The following is a 16,678-nucleotide window of genomic DNA, read 5'->3' as shown; positions in this document are numbered from 1 at the left end:
GAGAACTACAATTATATTGCTATCTATTATATTGCCTATTCAAAATAGGCAGACTCACTAATCTGTTTTTAATTTGCGTCGAACATCATAAAAAACAAAAACAAAGAGCCGAATCGAATCTCGTGTACACTAAAAATAAAAGAGAGTGCAAGATAAAAAAGAGAATGAGAAAGCCGGCCGGCAAAACTAGACACATTTTCTCTCTCGGTTTCATTGGCAAATTTGAAAGCTCCCAGTTTTCAAAACAAATAAATAATTTTAAAAGCTTTAACTGTAAAGTGGCTTTTTAGCAAAAACTAGCAAATCAAGCTTTAAATTTTAGAAAAATGTGGTGTTAAAATGTGAAGCAAAAAACGCTGACGAGGTCTGTTTCTTTAAGAAAATTAAAATTAAATAAAAGAACTGATCAATTTCTAATATTATATATTGATATATACAGATTCAACAAGAAGTGCAAATAAAATACTCGCATTTGTGGGTACACTGCGAGAAGACGGCTCTTGAAATAGATCTATTTCAGCTTGAACTCCGAGACTTGATGACCGGCATTGAGCAACAAGGTCTCCGGCGTTGTGGGAGCCCCCAGGCGGAGCCACTCCCGCGGAAGTCCTGCATCCTGGCGGGCTGATTGCAGTGCCTGGTGCAGGGCGAATATCACGCTGACGGCCAAGCAGCAGGGTGGCTCCCCAGTGGCCTTGGAGCCCATGAATCCTCCGCCACCGGGCTTCGCATTGTGCACCAGCTCGACGCGGAAGTCAATGGGTATGTCCTTGGCCCCCAGCGGCTTGTAGTTCCAGGTACGGTTGGTCAGCAGCCGCCCGTTGTCGCCCTCGAAGATGAGCAGCTCGCTGAGCCAGTAGCCCAGCCCCATCACAAAGGCGCCCTCCACCTGGCCGACATCTATCCAGGGACTCAGGCTCTCGCCGGCATCTTCCAGGATGTCCACCCGCCGGATCAGAATGTTTCCGGTAAGCACATCCACCTCCACCTCGGATAGGGCCAGTCCGTGCACATGGTAGTTCTGCATGTCGCCGGTCTTGTAGTGATCCGAGACAATCAGATTGATCAACTGGGCGTTGGCGGCCTGCACGGTCTCCTCCCAAGTGGCCTTGGCCTTCCTTACCGGCTTGAGACGAGCGTTGAGGGTCTCGCAGATCTTGCGGACCGCAAAGCAGATGCCGATGGCATAGCCAGTGACCATCGAGTTGGCTCCGTTGATGGTGTCCGAGGACTCCACCTTGATGTAGCTCAAATCGATGCCCAGGGTGTAGGCTGCCACTTGCGCTATCTTCGTGTTCATACCTATCGAGATAGCAGTGTGAAATGAAGACCAAAACCAGTTTCTTTTCCTTACCCTGTCCCATTTCTATGCCACCATGGGTGACAACAACGGTGCCATCCGCATGGTAAATGGCCACTGTGGCCGGAAACTGTCCAATGTAGATGACGGGGAAGTACATTGCGGACAGGCCCAATCCTTGCTTTTTCCAACGGTTGTTGGCGTTGAACGTATCGATCTCCTTTTTCCGGGAATAGTACTCCCTCGACTTGAGAAACTCCGGCATCAGAGTGGCCATCCTAGTCTTTTTGCTAATGTTAGCCAGTCGCACTTCGGCTGGATCCTTCTGCAACTCAAAGGCCACGTGCTCAATGATGTTCTCCATCATGGCAATGCCCTCAACAGATCCAGGGGCACGACACCAAGTGGAGCTGGCGGCATCCGTGAGGACCGCATGTCCACTGAGCTTGAAGTTGCTGTCGGTGAACTCATAGCAATTGGCAGCTGTAAATGTGGAGTGTCCCTGCACAGGACTCTCGTTCGCATTCCAGCCAGCGTCCTCATAAAAGTCGTTGGACAGCCCCACAATCTTGCCATTGGCCTTGACGTGACACTGATACTCGGAGCGACAGGCCCATCGCTTGCCATTGCAATCCATCATGGACTCCAGCGATTGGACGAACCGAACGGGACGATTTAGCTTGTAAGCAGCCAGGGAAGCAGCACAAGCCACCTGGTTGCCTCGGGAAATTTTGCATCCATAGCCACCTCCCAACCGACGAACCTGCAATGATTATTACTCAGTGACTAAATCCCAAATCATCAATGTAACCAATACTACCTGCAGCTGCACATCTTTGGCCTTCATCTGGAGCGTATGAGCGATCACGGACTGCGTTTGATCAATCCATTGGGTGGCCGAAAAGACTTTGAGTCCATCCTCAAAGGGAATAACCACCGTGGTCTGGGGCTCCATGGTAAAATGATACTGCAGGCCCATCTCGAAGATGCCCCTCACCTCCAAATCAGGTTTGTCCGACAATTTGACATGCTTCAACTTTGATATGGCCAGGGGAAGAATGCGGGATTGATCTGGAGTTTCGGAGGAAAAGACATCTTTCAAGGTCGCCTTCAACTTGAAGTCCGATTTGACATTGCTGTAGCTGATCTTCACCAGCTTAGCCGCCCGTTGAGCCTGGTCGGCGGTCAGAGCCACGACCACTCCCGCCGGCTGTTCGGAGTGTCGCACCAGTCCCGAGCAGAAGATTTCCTCCGCCTCGTAGCCCAGACTGGGATCGGTGAAGGTGTTTGCTCCGGGAATGTCCTTGGCGGAGTAGAAGGCCACCACTCCCGGATGCTGGAGAGCCTCAGAGGCGTCAATCTGATCGATGGTGGCTCCCACCTTGGTGGCACCAGCAAAGGCGCAGTAGACCGAGTTCGAGGTGGTCAGCACGTCGTTCATGTAGGTGGCCTCGCCGGAGCACTGGATCATGCCCTCCAGCTTCTGCACCGCTTCGGTTACGGGGTAGGTCTGCTTCTGGGTGGAAAACAACTGCAATCCGGAGGAGAGTGGTCGCTGGAGCAGCTCGCCCCCGCTCTTGAACTTCCCATTGACCTCCGAGTCGGGGGCGTGTTTCAGGAGGAACCTGTAGAGCAGTCCGCAGGCCAATTTGGACCGGTAGGCGGGACTGGCATCGGGCAGAACCTCATCCGGCTGGACCAGGCTCTCCAGCTTGCTGAACGTCTGCTCCACCAGATTGGGTTCGAAGGGACTGTGTCCCACCATCAACTGCTCAATGTCTGAGGCGTGGACGAAGTCTGGACGAATGCCTCCAAAACAAATACGAGCAGAGTTCACCTTGGAGTCGGAATCTAGCTCCAGAAGAAAGCCTGCGTTGACATAGGCATGGGCGTTTTGGGCGCGAGGCATTATCTTCAGGGAAGTAAAGATTTTCATTTAGAACCTATTTCGCAGTTTGTGATTACTATTACCTTGTAGGAGTCGTATATATACTTATCCTTTGGATAGGCAGGCAGTACAAAAGCCTTGAGCAGAATTTTTCTATCGGCATCTCCTAAAAACTCTTCTAGTGAAATTTCCTTTTCGTCATTTAACTCTTTCAGGACAACTACTTTCGCATCCAAAGCTTCGAAAGATATGAAAATATCCGATGGAAACTCGGGATGTTGCTTTTTAGTCAAAATATTGCCAGCCAAAGTGCCTAACTAAAAGTTAGTGCATTAAAACATAGTTACGTGATACAGGTACACTTACATTTCGAACGGGTACATTGGCAACCAGGTCGATGTGATTACACAGCACCTCAAGGTACTCGAAGCCTGATTGCTTGGAAGTAGAGCGAAGGATCTCCATGGTCTCAGTCAAAGTAAGATTAGCTCCTAATGTCAACTTCTCTCTTTCAAAGCTGTGCTGATGCAGTTCCTCCACTCCATTCAAATCGATGAAGTGCTTGATATCGGGGGATCGCCTGTAAACACCATGAGCCGTGTTGCCTCCGACCAGCATGAACTCATCTGAGTCCTCGATATTGTCCATCGCCTCGAACAACTCCGCCAGTGTATTTGGCCAATACCACTGGGATCCATCCTCGTAGACTAGTTTGGTATGCCTACAGCATCCTTTGCAGGACTTTCCCGTCTTTGGACAGTTTCGAGCCCTCATATGCAGGTCCTCAATTTCAACACACTCTTTGGGAACCTCAACATTGCTGTCCACGGCGAAGGACTTCATGGCATCCAAAATGGGACGATAGCCAGTGCAGCGGCAAATGTTGCCCCCAAAGGAGTTCTCCACCTCCTCCATGGTCACCCTGCCGCCGTGCTGCTCCATCAGCCCGTACATGTTCATCACGAAACCCGGGGAGCAAAAGCCGCACTGGGTGCCATTCATCTTGGCCAGTCGCTTCTGAATCGGATGGTAGCCGCTCAGATGGTTGCCCAGACCCTCGCAGGTAATGATCTCCAGCTGGGCACAGGTATTCAGCAGCTTGAGGCACTGCGAAGCGATTGGAGGAGTGGTAGTTAGTGGTGGAATGATCCGGCTGACCTCTGACCCACCGAATTCACTGTACGGGTGCCTTTCCCATCGCTTACTGCACAAACACAGGCCCCACATCCGCCCTCCAGACACATAAACTTAGTGGCCGTAAGTTGGGCGTGCTCCCGGATAAAAGTGTTCAGAGTTATATCCGCTGGCAGATCACTAAGGTTGACTGAGACAAAGGATGGGTAAGTAAGACATGTCCTTTATTTTTTATCTTACCCGTATACGGCTGCCCATTGATGGTAAATGTAGTAGACATGTTCCTTGAAATTCAATATTATTTATCAAATGATTTGTAATCCTTTTCTGTCACTGCTTACTGCAGTAACGATCGCGTCTAAACTGACGGTTTCTGGTTCAGAACCTCCTAATATGGGATTTGGCCAGCCATAGGCTTGTGCAATATTTGCCTTTGTCAACTGCTAAATAAAGAGTAATTTGATAAAAATTGCATTTTCCCGCTTTACTGATTTCATTCAACTAAAATGTTGACATTTTTCGCTTTTGTTAGAGCGCCATTTCCATTATTTGTTATACCGATTAGCGGAGGTAACTGATTCCATTAGTGTATTTACAGTATTTTAACTCTGGCTCTATTCATTTGTGCATCAAGGCAAATTGAATGTTTGTTTTGCAAACATTTTGGTATAAGCATTTTCATCATGCACTCTTGATGCCTAACAAGCCTTAATGTTTTTCATTATTGGCTCTCTTATCGCCTTTCGGATTTTGTATCTTGACGCGACTTAATTAATTAAATACATGTTGCCTCCTCGTTGTTTCTTTTATTAACCCTGCCCAAAAAGAAGAGGTGAAAAGAAGCCGAATAAAAAGTGTCAACTCATTGGTAAATCATTTGTCAAAATATAAATCGATGTTTCCTTTCGGAGAACGGTTGGACGTTGGACGGGTCAGCCACGAAAAAATGTTACATAATCATGCACAAAACATGCAGAACAAGAACCAATCCAACAACAAAGCAGCTGTTCCGCCTCTGCACCTTATCGATATTCCAGAATCGTTTTCCAAACACACAAAATAATAATCAAAACCGAACAAAAAATCGAGGGAAAATGATGAGGAGACCTTAAACAAGTAAAATTAAAATATGAATAACGCAATCTTTTCTCACATGGCTAAGCATTTTGGTAATAGCAATCGGAGGCAACCCGCTGTCAAACAGGTAAGCAGAGGGTTAAGGCGGCGGAGGGGGTTTCTGGAGACCCCGACGCCGACTTAGCCGCTCCTTGTTGTTGCCGTTGTTATTGGGGGAGTGTCCATTGTTGTTTCTTCTCTTTTTTGGAGCTGTCATGCATAATAAAATTCCAATATATTCGACCGTACGCCTTCGCCCTGTCTTCTCGTTCTCGTTTGCGGATCCTTATCAAACAAGAAAAGTGACGTGAGCCCCTCCATCTCCCTCCATCTCCTTCCATCTCAGCTATGGGCTCGGAACCCGACCCAAAAGATGATGCACGGACAGAGGAGTCGAGTCGGCCCCACACCCGGGAAAAGTGTTGGGCTTTATTGGCCAACGGCCATTTGATGCTCAGCAGTGCGGCACCGATGATGACACTGACCCACTGATAGTTGGCCAAAGCGAATGCCAATGCCAAAGCCCAAGCTCGAGCCCAGACCAAGCCCAGGTCAGGAAGGCAAGGTGAGACGCCTCTCAGCTCATCCCATAAATATGCCAGCTTGAAATGTTAGCTCGCCTCGGGGCCTTGAGATTAGCCAAAGTTTGTGGGGAAACTTTTCGCACTGAGATAGTGAAAGAAAAAGTGAATAGATGGAGTCTAAAGTTGTGGAACTTCTTTCAGCCCATCGCAAAAAGTATGGGCAAAGCCATGTGTCAAAACTGTAACATACCAGAGAATAACAGTGATGATTGCTAAATGAAGGCATACGATATGGAGAAGAATACTGTTTTCAAAAAAGAAAACTCTTTTTATTAAAATATATTAAATTTAAATTAGACACATCCATCAATTAAAACTTCAAAAATATTGTGAAACTTGGTGGTTGTTAAAATACGAGCATAAACTAAACTCCCCATTATCCCTAGCTCATTCGGGCAACCATCCAACCAGTCTTATTTTCCTTATACCGAGCCAAGTAGGGAAGACAGAAATAAATGGGTAACTACTCCATGGTGACACTGTTAACCCTTTGTCACTTCCATTGACAGTTCAATAATGCGTCATTTGGTGTGTGTCAGGGTTGTGGAGATGGGACTTTACGAGTTCCCTTTTTCCAAGGAGTAAGAGGGGGGGAGATCGGCGCACACTGCTGTCACATCAAACTGGACAAAAGAAAGACTTGAAATTGCCAGCAGGTATCAAGAATCCTCCTCTTGGCAGGGTAAAGCCGGCTTTATTGGGGATCTTAGGAGGTAATTGAGCAGCAATTTATTCGGAATTTGTATTTTTACTGGTATATAATTATTATTTAATCATCCCTCCTTTAGTGTTCAGCTTTGTTCTTAAATAGTTCAATTTTTTAATTTATTTAAAACCTAAATATGCAACCCTAAAGTAGGTTAGTTTTTATGATAACACGTTTATATTTTGATAGTTTGTCAATATTGTAAGTAAGAGTACTCAAGTTTAACTCACTTCTCGCAAATACAATCCGAGTGTTTGTTAGGTCTGTTTTTGGCCAACTCCTTGGCTTTTATTGGCTTGTTGGCTCGAACTGGCTCAGTCTTGTGGTCCTTTCCTCGGCGAGTCTCTTGTTGCCTGTCGGATGTCACATTAAATTCGCATTATTTGCCTGAAATAATTTCGCGTTTATCGTCTTGGGCCAGCTTCCTCGACTGTTTGATTTTGGCTCGAGGGTTAAGGGGACTCAGGATAGCGCATTTTAACGACTTTTGCTGCATTGGCTGGCAGCTTCTTTATGGATGGTGAGATAAATGATTGCCCTTCGGATAAGTTTGTGTGGCCGAAATGCCATTTAATTGATTCATCAGCGCTTCATTATTGATTAGCAGTCTTTTCGGAATCGCTTTCGGTTTCGGGTTACCTTTCGATGGAGTCACCCAGGTGCAAATGGGATCGGTTTGTGATCAAAACAGGGTTTGGCCGGCATGCACCTGCCGTGCCTCCCTCACAACTCGCCCAAAACTGTCGTCGAACTCATTTGCGGCAGACAAATGGAAATTAAAACACTATTTAACATTTCTATTTTACGAGTTCAACGGAAAATCCATAAAAACTCTTTGAACGGAACCCTCGGCTGCTGGCTGCCCCGCAGTCAGCTCCATTGGCGACAAATAAACAAATAACGAATTTTATATTTAAGTGAAATGAGCTTTGCAGCCAACAAAGCAGACAGCGGAAACCTAATTGAAAGAAGCCACGCAAATTGAGTTAACCAAGCGGAAAACCAGGCCATTAAATTCCAACCGGGAGAGTGGGAGTTGGTCGGGTTCCACGGACATGGTTATGGAATCGGACTTGGAGCAGCGGCAACTTCACTTTTCGATTCGATTCGACTCGTTTCGATTCCATTCGATTTATGGCATTCGCAATTGTGCGGCAATTTAATAGCAATTTGCTGCTGTACCCGAAAATTGACGAAACTTTGACGAAATGAAATTGGAAACTTGTCACGGGTCCACTGACTCTCTTCACTCCCCACACACTTCCGTGTCCGAATTGTAACAATGGTAAAATCGACAATAACAATAACGGACTGTATCGATCAGCAACCGAAAGTTGATTGGGTTCAATTTAATCGCATGGCCAGCAATTCTTATTTAGTTCTAAGTGGAGTTGGTAACGAATGTAAAAATGCAGTCAGGAAATGTACGCAATTATCCAAAGGTTTAATATAAAAAAGACTTAATTGTCCACTTAAGATAAAATAATTAAAATTCCATGTGTTTTTTTATCTTTATCTATATCGTATTTTAAATATAGCTGTCCCCCAGTTATCTTACTTACTTTTCGGCTCTTATTTGATTTGTTTTTTGTCTGGGCCTACACAAATATTCATTTTTTGCACAACTTGACAAGGCGCCTACCTAGCAGATAAAATCCGAGATAACTCAGGCAACGACGAACAGCAGGACATTAAGATACAAAGATAATATAAAACAAGACAGAGCATACTCGATTCCATTTCAGTAGAAAGCCAAATACTCTAAAGTTTGTTGTTTCAATATGTAACCTTTAATTACCAAGTCTACCAACAAAAATTAATTAAAATAACATTTAAAAATTTTTTTTTGGAAATAACTTGTATCAGCTTTAAGAAATTTTAATTTTCCTAACGCTTTTCCTTTTCAAATAGTCTGAATTTCATCAACATAAAATTTGATTAGAATTCAAGAAAAAGTTTTTGGGAACCAATTTAGATAAAAGGATTCAGCATGACTATTCACAAGGAAGTTTTGTTTTTGGTTTTATTATTTATTTATATTTTATACTATTCTGTACTCTTACCGAAGAGAGTATCAGGTGAATGAGACAGAAACGCACATAAAAAGTAGGCTCGATAAATTATTAAGTGACTGTGACGGGATGACTCCTGGCCCAGCTTTCCTGCTCCTCGTCCACGTCCCCCTCACTTCCTCCTCCTCCTCCTGCTCCACCCCTTCCAGTGGATGCCAGTCATCCTCCCGTGGTGTGGAGTTTGTCACCCGAACAAGAAGGCAGACGTTGGCTGGCCTTATCTTCGGATGACGGGCGTTATTTCTGTTTGGCTTTATTTTATTTATTTCGGGCTGCTAGTCCACTGCCTTTCCCTCGATCCTGTTAACTGTGGGAGCCAACAACTTAATTTGTGATTTACTTTTTGCCGTTGTTTTTCGGCGAGGAATAGTTGCAAGACTTGTGCTGCCTGCTGTGGAGTTGCTTAATTTATAAAATGAGAAAAAAATTAACTGACGTTGATAATAAATCAATTTCCTGCCTACACTCAAAATTATACAGTTAATAATAAGCCGGCATGGACTGGGCCCACGTCTGCAGTTTGGGTCTGGACTCGGCTCCAGTCTCCGTCTGCGAACTGGTCCTCGATCCTCCTCCTCCCAGACCCAGACTCCGTCTGCAGCTTCACTCTTTATCTCGCAAATCCATTTGCATCTCATCAAGTTTTGGCTTAACACTCTGCTCGAGTCGCTCGATTGGCCTGACTGGCGATTCGGTTTCCTTGGATTGCGTGTCTTTGCCAATTTGTTGGCAGATTAAACAAATTTCCTGCCAACGGCCACGCAGTATGTTTCCATAAAGCCTGGGACCCACAGGTGGGGATCCTCTACTTTTGTTTAGATGCCATGCTGCTTGTTAACAATTTTATAACATTTTGTTGGCATCATTATCGCAGTTGCTAGATTTCTCTTTCCAAGTTTCATGTCTTTTTGTAAGCAAGAAAAAAGTGTGTCTTGGATTAAAGATCATATTTAAGCAATATTATTTCCAAAAATTGTTTTTTAAATATAATGCTCAATTAGGGGTTACCTTACAAAACTCGAGAATAACTTTGTGTTGGGTTTATTTGGTTGAGATTAAGACTTAAATACTTAAATACTAACATACAGTACTGCTCGGTGCTAAAAAAATTATAAATGAATTTTGAAAACATATAATGGAGTTTCATCCTTAAAGAAATCCTTTCCCCACCTTTACTCTTAAGGAATGGCCCGCATCGCGTCTTGGTCGCTTAAGGCACACGTCGCTCGTCCTTTTTTAATTAAAAACTTGCAGACTGCTTAATTTTGTTTGCCCAAATCCCGGGACAACAATGAAACTTTTTTCCAACTGCCTAAGAGGGACGACTCCACTGCAAATCCTTTCGCGTGAGCCCCGAGTGAGCCTTTCAATTTGAGCAAGGTAACGAGCGGCGGAGTGCCAGGTCGAGTGCCAAAGGATGAGTTTTTACACTTTCGTCCAGAGGTTTTTGAGCTTCAGCGTTTCCCCGACGTTTCCGAAACTACTTACGATGCCTTGAACTTCATTTCCTGGCCGGGACCTTTTTGGCCTTTGGCCATAAATCATTGCCATTGCTTCAAAGGAAGCAGCGCAAAAGGAAAAAACAAAAAGGGGTAAATAAAAAGTTAGAGGCGGAATTTTTTTACGTGAAAAGCTCAAGGCGAGCAACAAGTTTGAGTTTGTTTTCATCTTTGTCGACGAAAATAAAAGGAGGCGAGCCTTTGGCTGCTTTATTATTAACCAAGGTAAATAGCAAAAGGGCTAACACACAAAAAGGACTCGCTCGAGTGTCCTTCCACGCTGGATATTAATGAGTTTTGGCGTTGAAATTAATTGCATTCCGGAACTTTGGGCAGATTTCCATTTCAATGTCGGCCGAGAGTCGGGTAAGCAGCAGGGATGGAGGAGCAGTCCTCACCTGCCGAGCTTTATCAAAAATAGAAGTCAAAACAGGCAAGGCTTCGCCAAAAAGGATGATAGTTTTCTCTGAAACCCTTTGCTCTTTTCTTGCTGACTCTGCAGGCGGTCTAAATATTAAAATTTACTTTTTGCTTAAAATGAAAAGTTAAGTGCGGCAGTCTCAACTGGCCATAGCCTTGATGTCCTCTCAGTTGGGTGACCTTCGTCAAGTCCTCAAAATGGGACTTTGACTTCAGCCTAATAAGCTGCTCGGAAAATAAGTGTTCTTAAGAATGGAGGGGGAATGGTTTTGCCAAAGGAATAGGAGAAAGTTAAAAACAAACATAAACAACAAAAGTTCACTTCATATAAAACTAATTTACTAAGAAAATAGTATAGCGATTTGATTTCTGCAAAACTTTAAAATATTTGAAACGTATTTGTTATGATTTTAATAATAATGCCCTGCTACTATAGCAGCCAGAAAATATAACAGAAGCCCGAATTCCAAAAATAAATCCAGGAACGGAATGGAATTTAACCCTTCAACTCACTGTAATAAAGTGGTAAGAATTTCCAAAAATTTGCCAGAGCTCCGCATGTGAAATTTAAGTACTCTATTGTACCCCCGCCACCTTCTTGTTTATCATTTATGTTATATGCCAAACTTAATGAAAGGGCCGGCTGAAACGTGTAAAGTGCTTTTGGTGTCTGCCCGATGGACGCACAGGCATTATAATGAAATGGCCCCATGTTAGGGATAACAAGTAGGAAATGCCGCCCCCTGCGCCCCATTTGAGCTAGACCAACATAACGGGCGGATATGCCACTGAATGGGAAAGGGCTCTTTCACCCCCCCTCCACCGCTCCCCTCGCCGATTATTCTCTGTTTCTCTCTGGTCATCAGCATAATTTAAATGCTTTTTAATTTCGGGGCAGCCAAAGTGCAACAACAGCAACATTTGACGGTGGGTAACCCCGGACAACAACGCCGTGCTTTTGCCCCCAGCCTCCATTAGCGCACTATGCTCTCCAACTAGGCAGTCGGCTTTTAAGTGGACTTTTGATGCTGTCGCGTTTCTCATTACAAAAGCTGAATCAATATTAAATTTATTTTAACAACGAACACGGGGTTTGTTTGTTGTGGTTGTTTGCATCATAATTTTTGGGCGAGGGTGGGTGGAAAACTGGGGGGCCTCAATAAACAATTGTCTGCGGGTTTTTCGTCCTCTACGTGAGCTCAGCAATTATTAGCCAAAGCCGAGGGATATGTAGATTGGCAATAGAGCTGAAAGTTCAGCATGAGCTGAGGGTTCTAGTTCCATAATTCACTGGGATGTTAATACTTTTGGTGGCAATGATAGACTTTGTAGCTGTGATAACAACAAATAAATATTTATAGGGCTCACTTAATATTGTTACATGAAAATGCTAAAACATACGCATTTAATTTGATACTTCCTCTTGTTAACTTTGAGTAATTTTAATAGAATTTTAGATTTCAGTTGAAAAAATCCCTTAAAATGTTCAAGTAAAAACCAATGAATTATCTATCTCTCCGGCTAAACGAACTGTACAGTATTAAATAAGTATATTTTTTAAAAATCGTGTAGTTTACATCCTGTCTTGAATAATTTATTAAGTTATACCAAGAACACTACTGTCCATCTATTTGAATGAACTAGTTCCACAGTAATTTAGAACAAATCTGACCATCAGGTAAATGGACCTGCTGCCATATCTCAACTCTCCCTCCTCACAGCCCCGCTCAACCACGCCAATACTTACCCTAATGCCTGCATATAAATTGGCTCACGTTTCCATGGCTTTGAGGATTATTACACTTAAATTAGCAACTTGGGAGCTCAGCGCGTGCAATTCGAAGCAGGAGTGGAGATTGTGGTGAGTCAGTGGGGCAGGGGGAGGCTATATTGCATAAAACATGCGTTTCGGGGGTTGCTCGACCATCCCGAGATGTTTACGTGCCTCAGCTATGATTCTCCCCTACGCTCATTCCCGTCAAGTATCCGCCCCGTGTATCTGTGTCTGTGAGTGGGGCCTTTTCCCCATGGAAAATCTGACAAAATCAAATTGTTGCCATTTTTACGCATTTCATTTAATTTGAAGAACGTCCGGACGGTCGAAACACCTGTGGGACAGGATTCTGAATTGAGGATCCACGTCTTTGGTGTGGTGTGGGCCACTTTAAGTGCCAAATTTCACGTTTTATGGAGGAAAATTATGGTCGGCCGGAAAATGAAATGTGTGTGCTCATGTAATGAGAAAATTTTTGTGCTTTTGTTTAGCTTAAATTAGCTCGAGTGATGAGTTTTCCTTTCTATTTTTTCGCTTTGTGCTCGCTTATGAGTTTTAGAAGTTGGAATGGAATGGGGAGGTAGATATATGTATCTACAGCTCGTACTCTTTTGCCACTTCCAACCGACTTCATTTACTGACCACTGTTTCAGACACTTGGACAGTGCGAATGATTCGAGCTTCATTTGCTTACATTAATTAAAGTTTTTTGAATTTGCTCAGGAGCCGAGAACCCGAAGCCAGAACAATGAAACACTTTGATGTCAATTCCCCGATGGCTTTCGGATTTTAATTAATTTTTTTTCCAGCTGCAACTAGTCGAGTATCTATGCAGTCTTGTACTGGATTTTACATTAATCCAGTCATCGAGTGTTGCCATCAAACGATTTTTAATTCCATTTCCCCCATGATTTTCCACTGAGGGCGAGACGTGGAATGCCGTTTGTAACAGAGACATTGTTAGCGGTGATCCAGCGACGACTTTTGTGGTCAATAATGAGAAATTCCTCTGGCAGCGCTTTGTAATCATCGAATGAAAAGCGAGTAGAAAGGAGTCGAGACCAGAAAAATCCCTGGCAAAAACAAAGGCAAGTATTTGCAGTCAATTCAATTAAGTAATGGCAACGGAGCCACACAAAAAACACGATAAAGAGGAGATCTCCCTGTTTTTTTATTTTGTACCGGATAATTTGAATTCTTGACATTGCCTTCCACTCCCATTGGCTAACATTCGCGTTTGTTGTGCTCCTGACATTTAAGCAGCCCATGCACGAACAAGAAAACCCCCGGAATCCTAACACACAGGCCCCTCACAATCCACGAGTTGTCAGGAGGACCCTGGAGTGTCGTAGAGTTGAGAGCACAAACACTCTTGGCTTTCGCATCCTGGGGTTTTTCCAGCACAGTCTTACTTGCCAGCAGTTTTCTTTGTCTTTCGCTCGAGTTTTTGTTTTGACGCTTGCTTGAATGTCAGTTACATGTGCATAAAGTTATAAGCCGAGTCCACTTCAACGGCATGAATATGCAAGTCAGGGAGATATGGGCATGGCAAGTGCTTGTGCGGGGATTGTGGGCACATCTTAAAACATTATTTGGCGCTTAAATGACAATAACCGCACTAAAATCATGATACAAGCATGGGAAGATGAATTTTAGATTTCATTTTTGAATAACAATTTTTGAAGACTCTTATTTGGCTTGCCAATGTTAAAATGTGGTTGCTTAGTTTGCTTTTTTGCAAGAAAAAACGTTTTTCTTTAAATTGTGTGTACTCAAATATTAGAAAGTTAAGAAAACAAATTCTTGGCCATCTTATATAATCAGTTTAAATTGTTTACATATTAAAAATGATTACCAGATTAAATCATTTGCCTTACATAAAGTTTGTATAGGTTCCAGTTGAATTCATAAAAATGTAATTCAATCATATGAAAATGCCACCACTCACAAGCTTTTAAAAGTCTTCTTTGAGTCAAAAATTCCCAAATTTTCAGAGGCTGAAAACTTTGATTGCAGGCATTGAACTTTAATCGGTTCCACCTCCAATCTATCTTTCACCCCCAAAACTACCTCCCTAATTAGCCTTACAAAGCGCTCATCCTGGGCTTACATTGTCTACGAGAGTTTACCTTCAATTTGTTCTTGGAACTTTCAACTTTCTTCATCAGCTATTTGCCACCTAATTGCTTGGACAATTAAATCATTAAAATGTCCAATGAGGAAACAAGTTCTTTTGTTTCTGGATTTTGGCGGGCTGCCACTTTCATCAATTATTTGGTGGGGCTTTTCTGTTTGGGGGAGATTCCTTGTTTGTCCGCAAACTTTTAATCAAATTAAGTCGCAGGCAAAGCCGGAAATGTAGTTGACACAAAGGTGGACATGTGGCCGGAAAAGGGGGCGGGACGGGGGCGGGGGCGAGGTCTGAGTAACAAACTTGGCCCGTCAACTGACGGCAATTGCCGGCGACAAGTGGCGCTGTGGGCAGTCCCCAAAGCCGCACAAATGCTCAATTAATAGAAGTTCGGCGACTTAATGAAAAGGCGGAGGAATGCGCGCAGGAGCAAAGCCAAGGACCTGGATCATGTGGCTTAGGCTGCTGCTCCTGATTTTCCAACAGCGCCTTTTGCTTTTCCGGCTAATTGAATCAAAGCAAGGTCCTGGCACACGCGTCCGATTAATTGCAAAATTGGAAAGCATACTTTTGGGCGTGCCAGCGGCTGTCAAAGACATTCAATATGGCCTCACTTTGTTTTTCCCCTTCCTTTATTTTGCTCGGTTGTAAAGTGGACAGACACACAGACAGCCAGAGGGACAGACGGCCAAACAGCACAACCCTTTGCCCCGTTTAAGTGCCGAACGGTAAAAACAATTAATATTATGACCTGCAGGCACATTATCCACCCAGCAGTCCCCACGAATCCTTGGTCCTGTGTGTTTGCCTATCGCCTGACACTGACATCCCGGCGAAAGGGCGAAATGCTGAGCGAAACGAATGTAAAGGGGGCGCTGGGACTTCCCGGCTTGCCTTTTAAATGCTGGCTCTGTCCTGCTGCCTGGCTGGTATCCTTGCTTCTGTTTGTTGGTTTAGAATCCCCTTAATTATGCACTTGTTTACTTAACACTAAAATGCGCTTAAAGGGCTTCTGGGGAAATAGACTGGAAACAAGAAGGCGGCTAAATAGTTGGCCACCTGCAGGCAGTGTTGGTAGAAATGCCTGCTTGTTTGCCGTGAATATTTTTTGCTATAACTAACCAGAGATTCCTTTTTATAGGGGCCAAGATAGGCTTAATGTTAAAGTTATTTTAGTTTAATATTGATTTTTAGAACGTATTATTAAGTTCATGTTTTAGTAAGTCAGTCAGGCAATTCATTTAAGTATTAAACATAAGTAAATTACGTATAATTAAGAGTTTATAATTATTAACCAAATCACTTATAGTTAAGTAGACTATCGTATCTTTTTTTTTAATGTGCAAAAAGCTTGACAGTACCTTGGCTAAAATGTTTTTTAAAACATCATAGAAAAACTATCAAGACCCTGCTTTTAATTTAACTTCCAGGCATTGTTAAACTAATTGGTAAGGTGCAAGATAAGCTGATACTCTTTTGTCTTCCCTTAACTTTATGAAGTGGCACTGAGCTACCAACTATGTTAACATGCTGCCAACGCAACTGCTGCCGCTTGAAGTACATTCAAATTCCATTATGCTCACACCTTCCAAGGAATCACTCGACAAGAGATCCCCAACAAACTTGAATTGTTTGAGTGCCCGGGGCAGCGGTTCACATTTCGAGTGAAGCTTCAGTTTCAGCTTCAGCTCCAACTCCAGCTTTAGAATTTCCATACTGGCTGACGCAAATAATTGCATTTGCAGGCAGGACCTCACTTGCCGGCTTTCTGCCGTCACTCTTCCTGCAACGCAATTTCCTTAACAACTTCTACGGGAAACTTTCGGGGGCTACTTTGAAAAGCCATCCGAGGAGTGAGACGCGGGCGCCGACAATTGCGGGCTTTGGCCATATGATATCAATTAAAAATTTGTCTAATTAAATTGGAAACTTGTACGGGCAGTAACGATGCCGTTGGCCAGCCGAGCCACTTGAACCCTGAACCCCGGAGTCCAGATACTGGAAGTGCCTGAACAAAAGCAGCACCCACTCGACGCTAAATGAACGTGAAGATG

The 16,678-nt window shown here is 43.8% G+C and overlaps 1 protein-coding gene across 2 annotated transcripts; it reads right to left on the bottom strand.

Moving 5' to 3' along the window:
- Window positions 1–459: 459 nt before the first annotated feature.
- On the bottom strand, window positions 460–4,673 carry LOC128252583 (uncharacterized). 2 transcript variants are annotated; one of them, XM_052980380.1, is made up of 7 exons: window positions 4,563–4,673; window positions 4,358–4,512; window positions 3,555–4,295; window positions 3,272–3,505; window positions 2,121–3,212; window positions 1,355–2,063; window positions 460–1,302 (listed from the first exon to the last, which is right to left on the bottom strand). In XM_052980380.1, the coding sequence occupies exons 1-7, from the start codon at window positions 4,600–4,602 to the stop codon at window positions 512–514; spliced, it is 3,762 nt and encodes a 1,253-aa protein (XP_052836340.1). In that variant the 5' UTR covers window positions 4,603–4,673; the 3' UTR covers window positions 460–511. The 2 variants fall into 2 exon arrangements, with proteins under 2 accessions (XP_052836340.1, XP_052836341.1); XM_052980381.1 differs by having other exon boundaries at window positions 3,272–3,469.
- Window positions 4,674–16,678: the final 12,005 nt, after the last annotated feature.

Source organism: Drosophila gunungcola, chromosome 3R, assembly GCF_025200985.1.
Source record: "Drosophila gunungcola strain Sukarami chromosome 3R, Dgunungcola_SK_2, whole genome shotgun sequence".
Classification (NCBI taxonomy): Eukaryota; Metazoa; Arthropoda; class Insecta; order Diptera; family Drosophilidae; genus Drosophila; species Drosophila gunungcola.
The sequence above is the reverse complement of the archived record's forward strand: the minus strand, read 5'-3'. Positions and strand labels throughout refer to the sequence as shown.

Bases quoted from the DNA above. Each gene is read 5' to 3' on its own strand.
- LOC128252583 (XM_052980380.1), bottom strand. From the start codon at position 4,602: ATGTCTACTACATTTACCATCAATGGGCAGCCGTATACGG. The intron at 4,513-4,562 runs GTAAGATAAAAA...CCTTTGTCTCAG, and splicing joins CAATGGGCAGCCGTATACGG to TCAACCTTAGTGATCTGCCA. The intron at 2,064-2,120 runs GTAGTATTGGTT...TAATCATTGCAG, and splicing joins CCAAAGATGTGCAGCTGCAG to GTTCGTCGGTTGGGAGGTGG.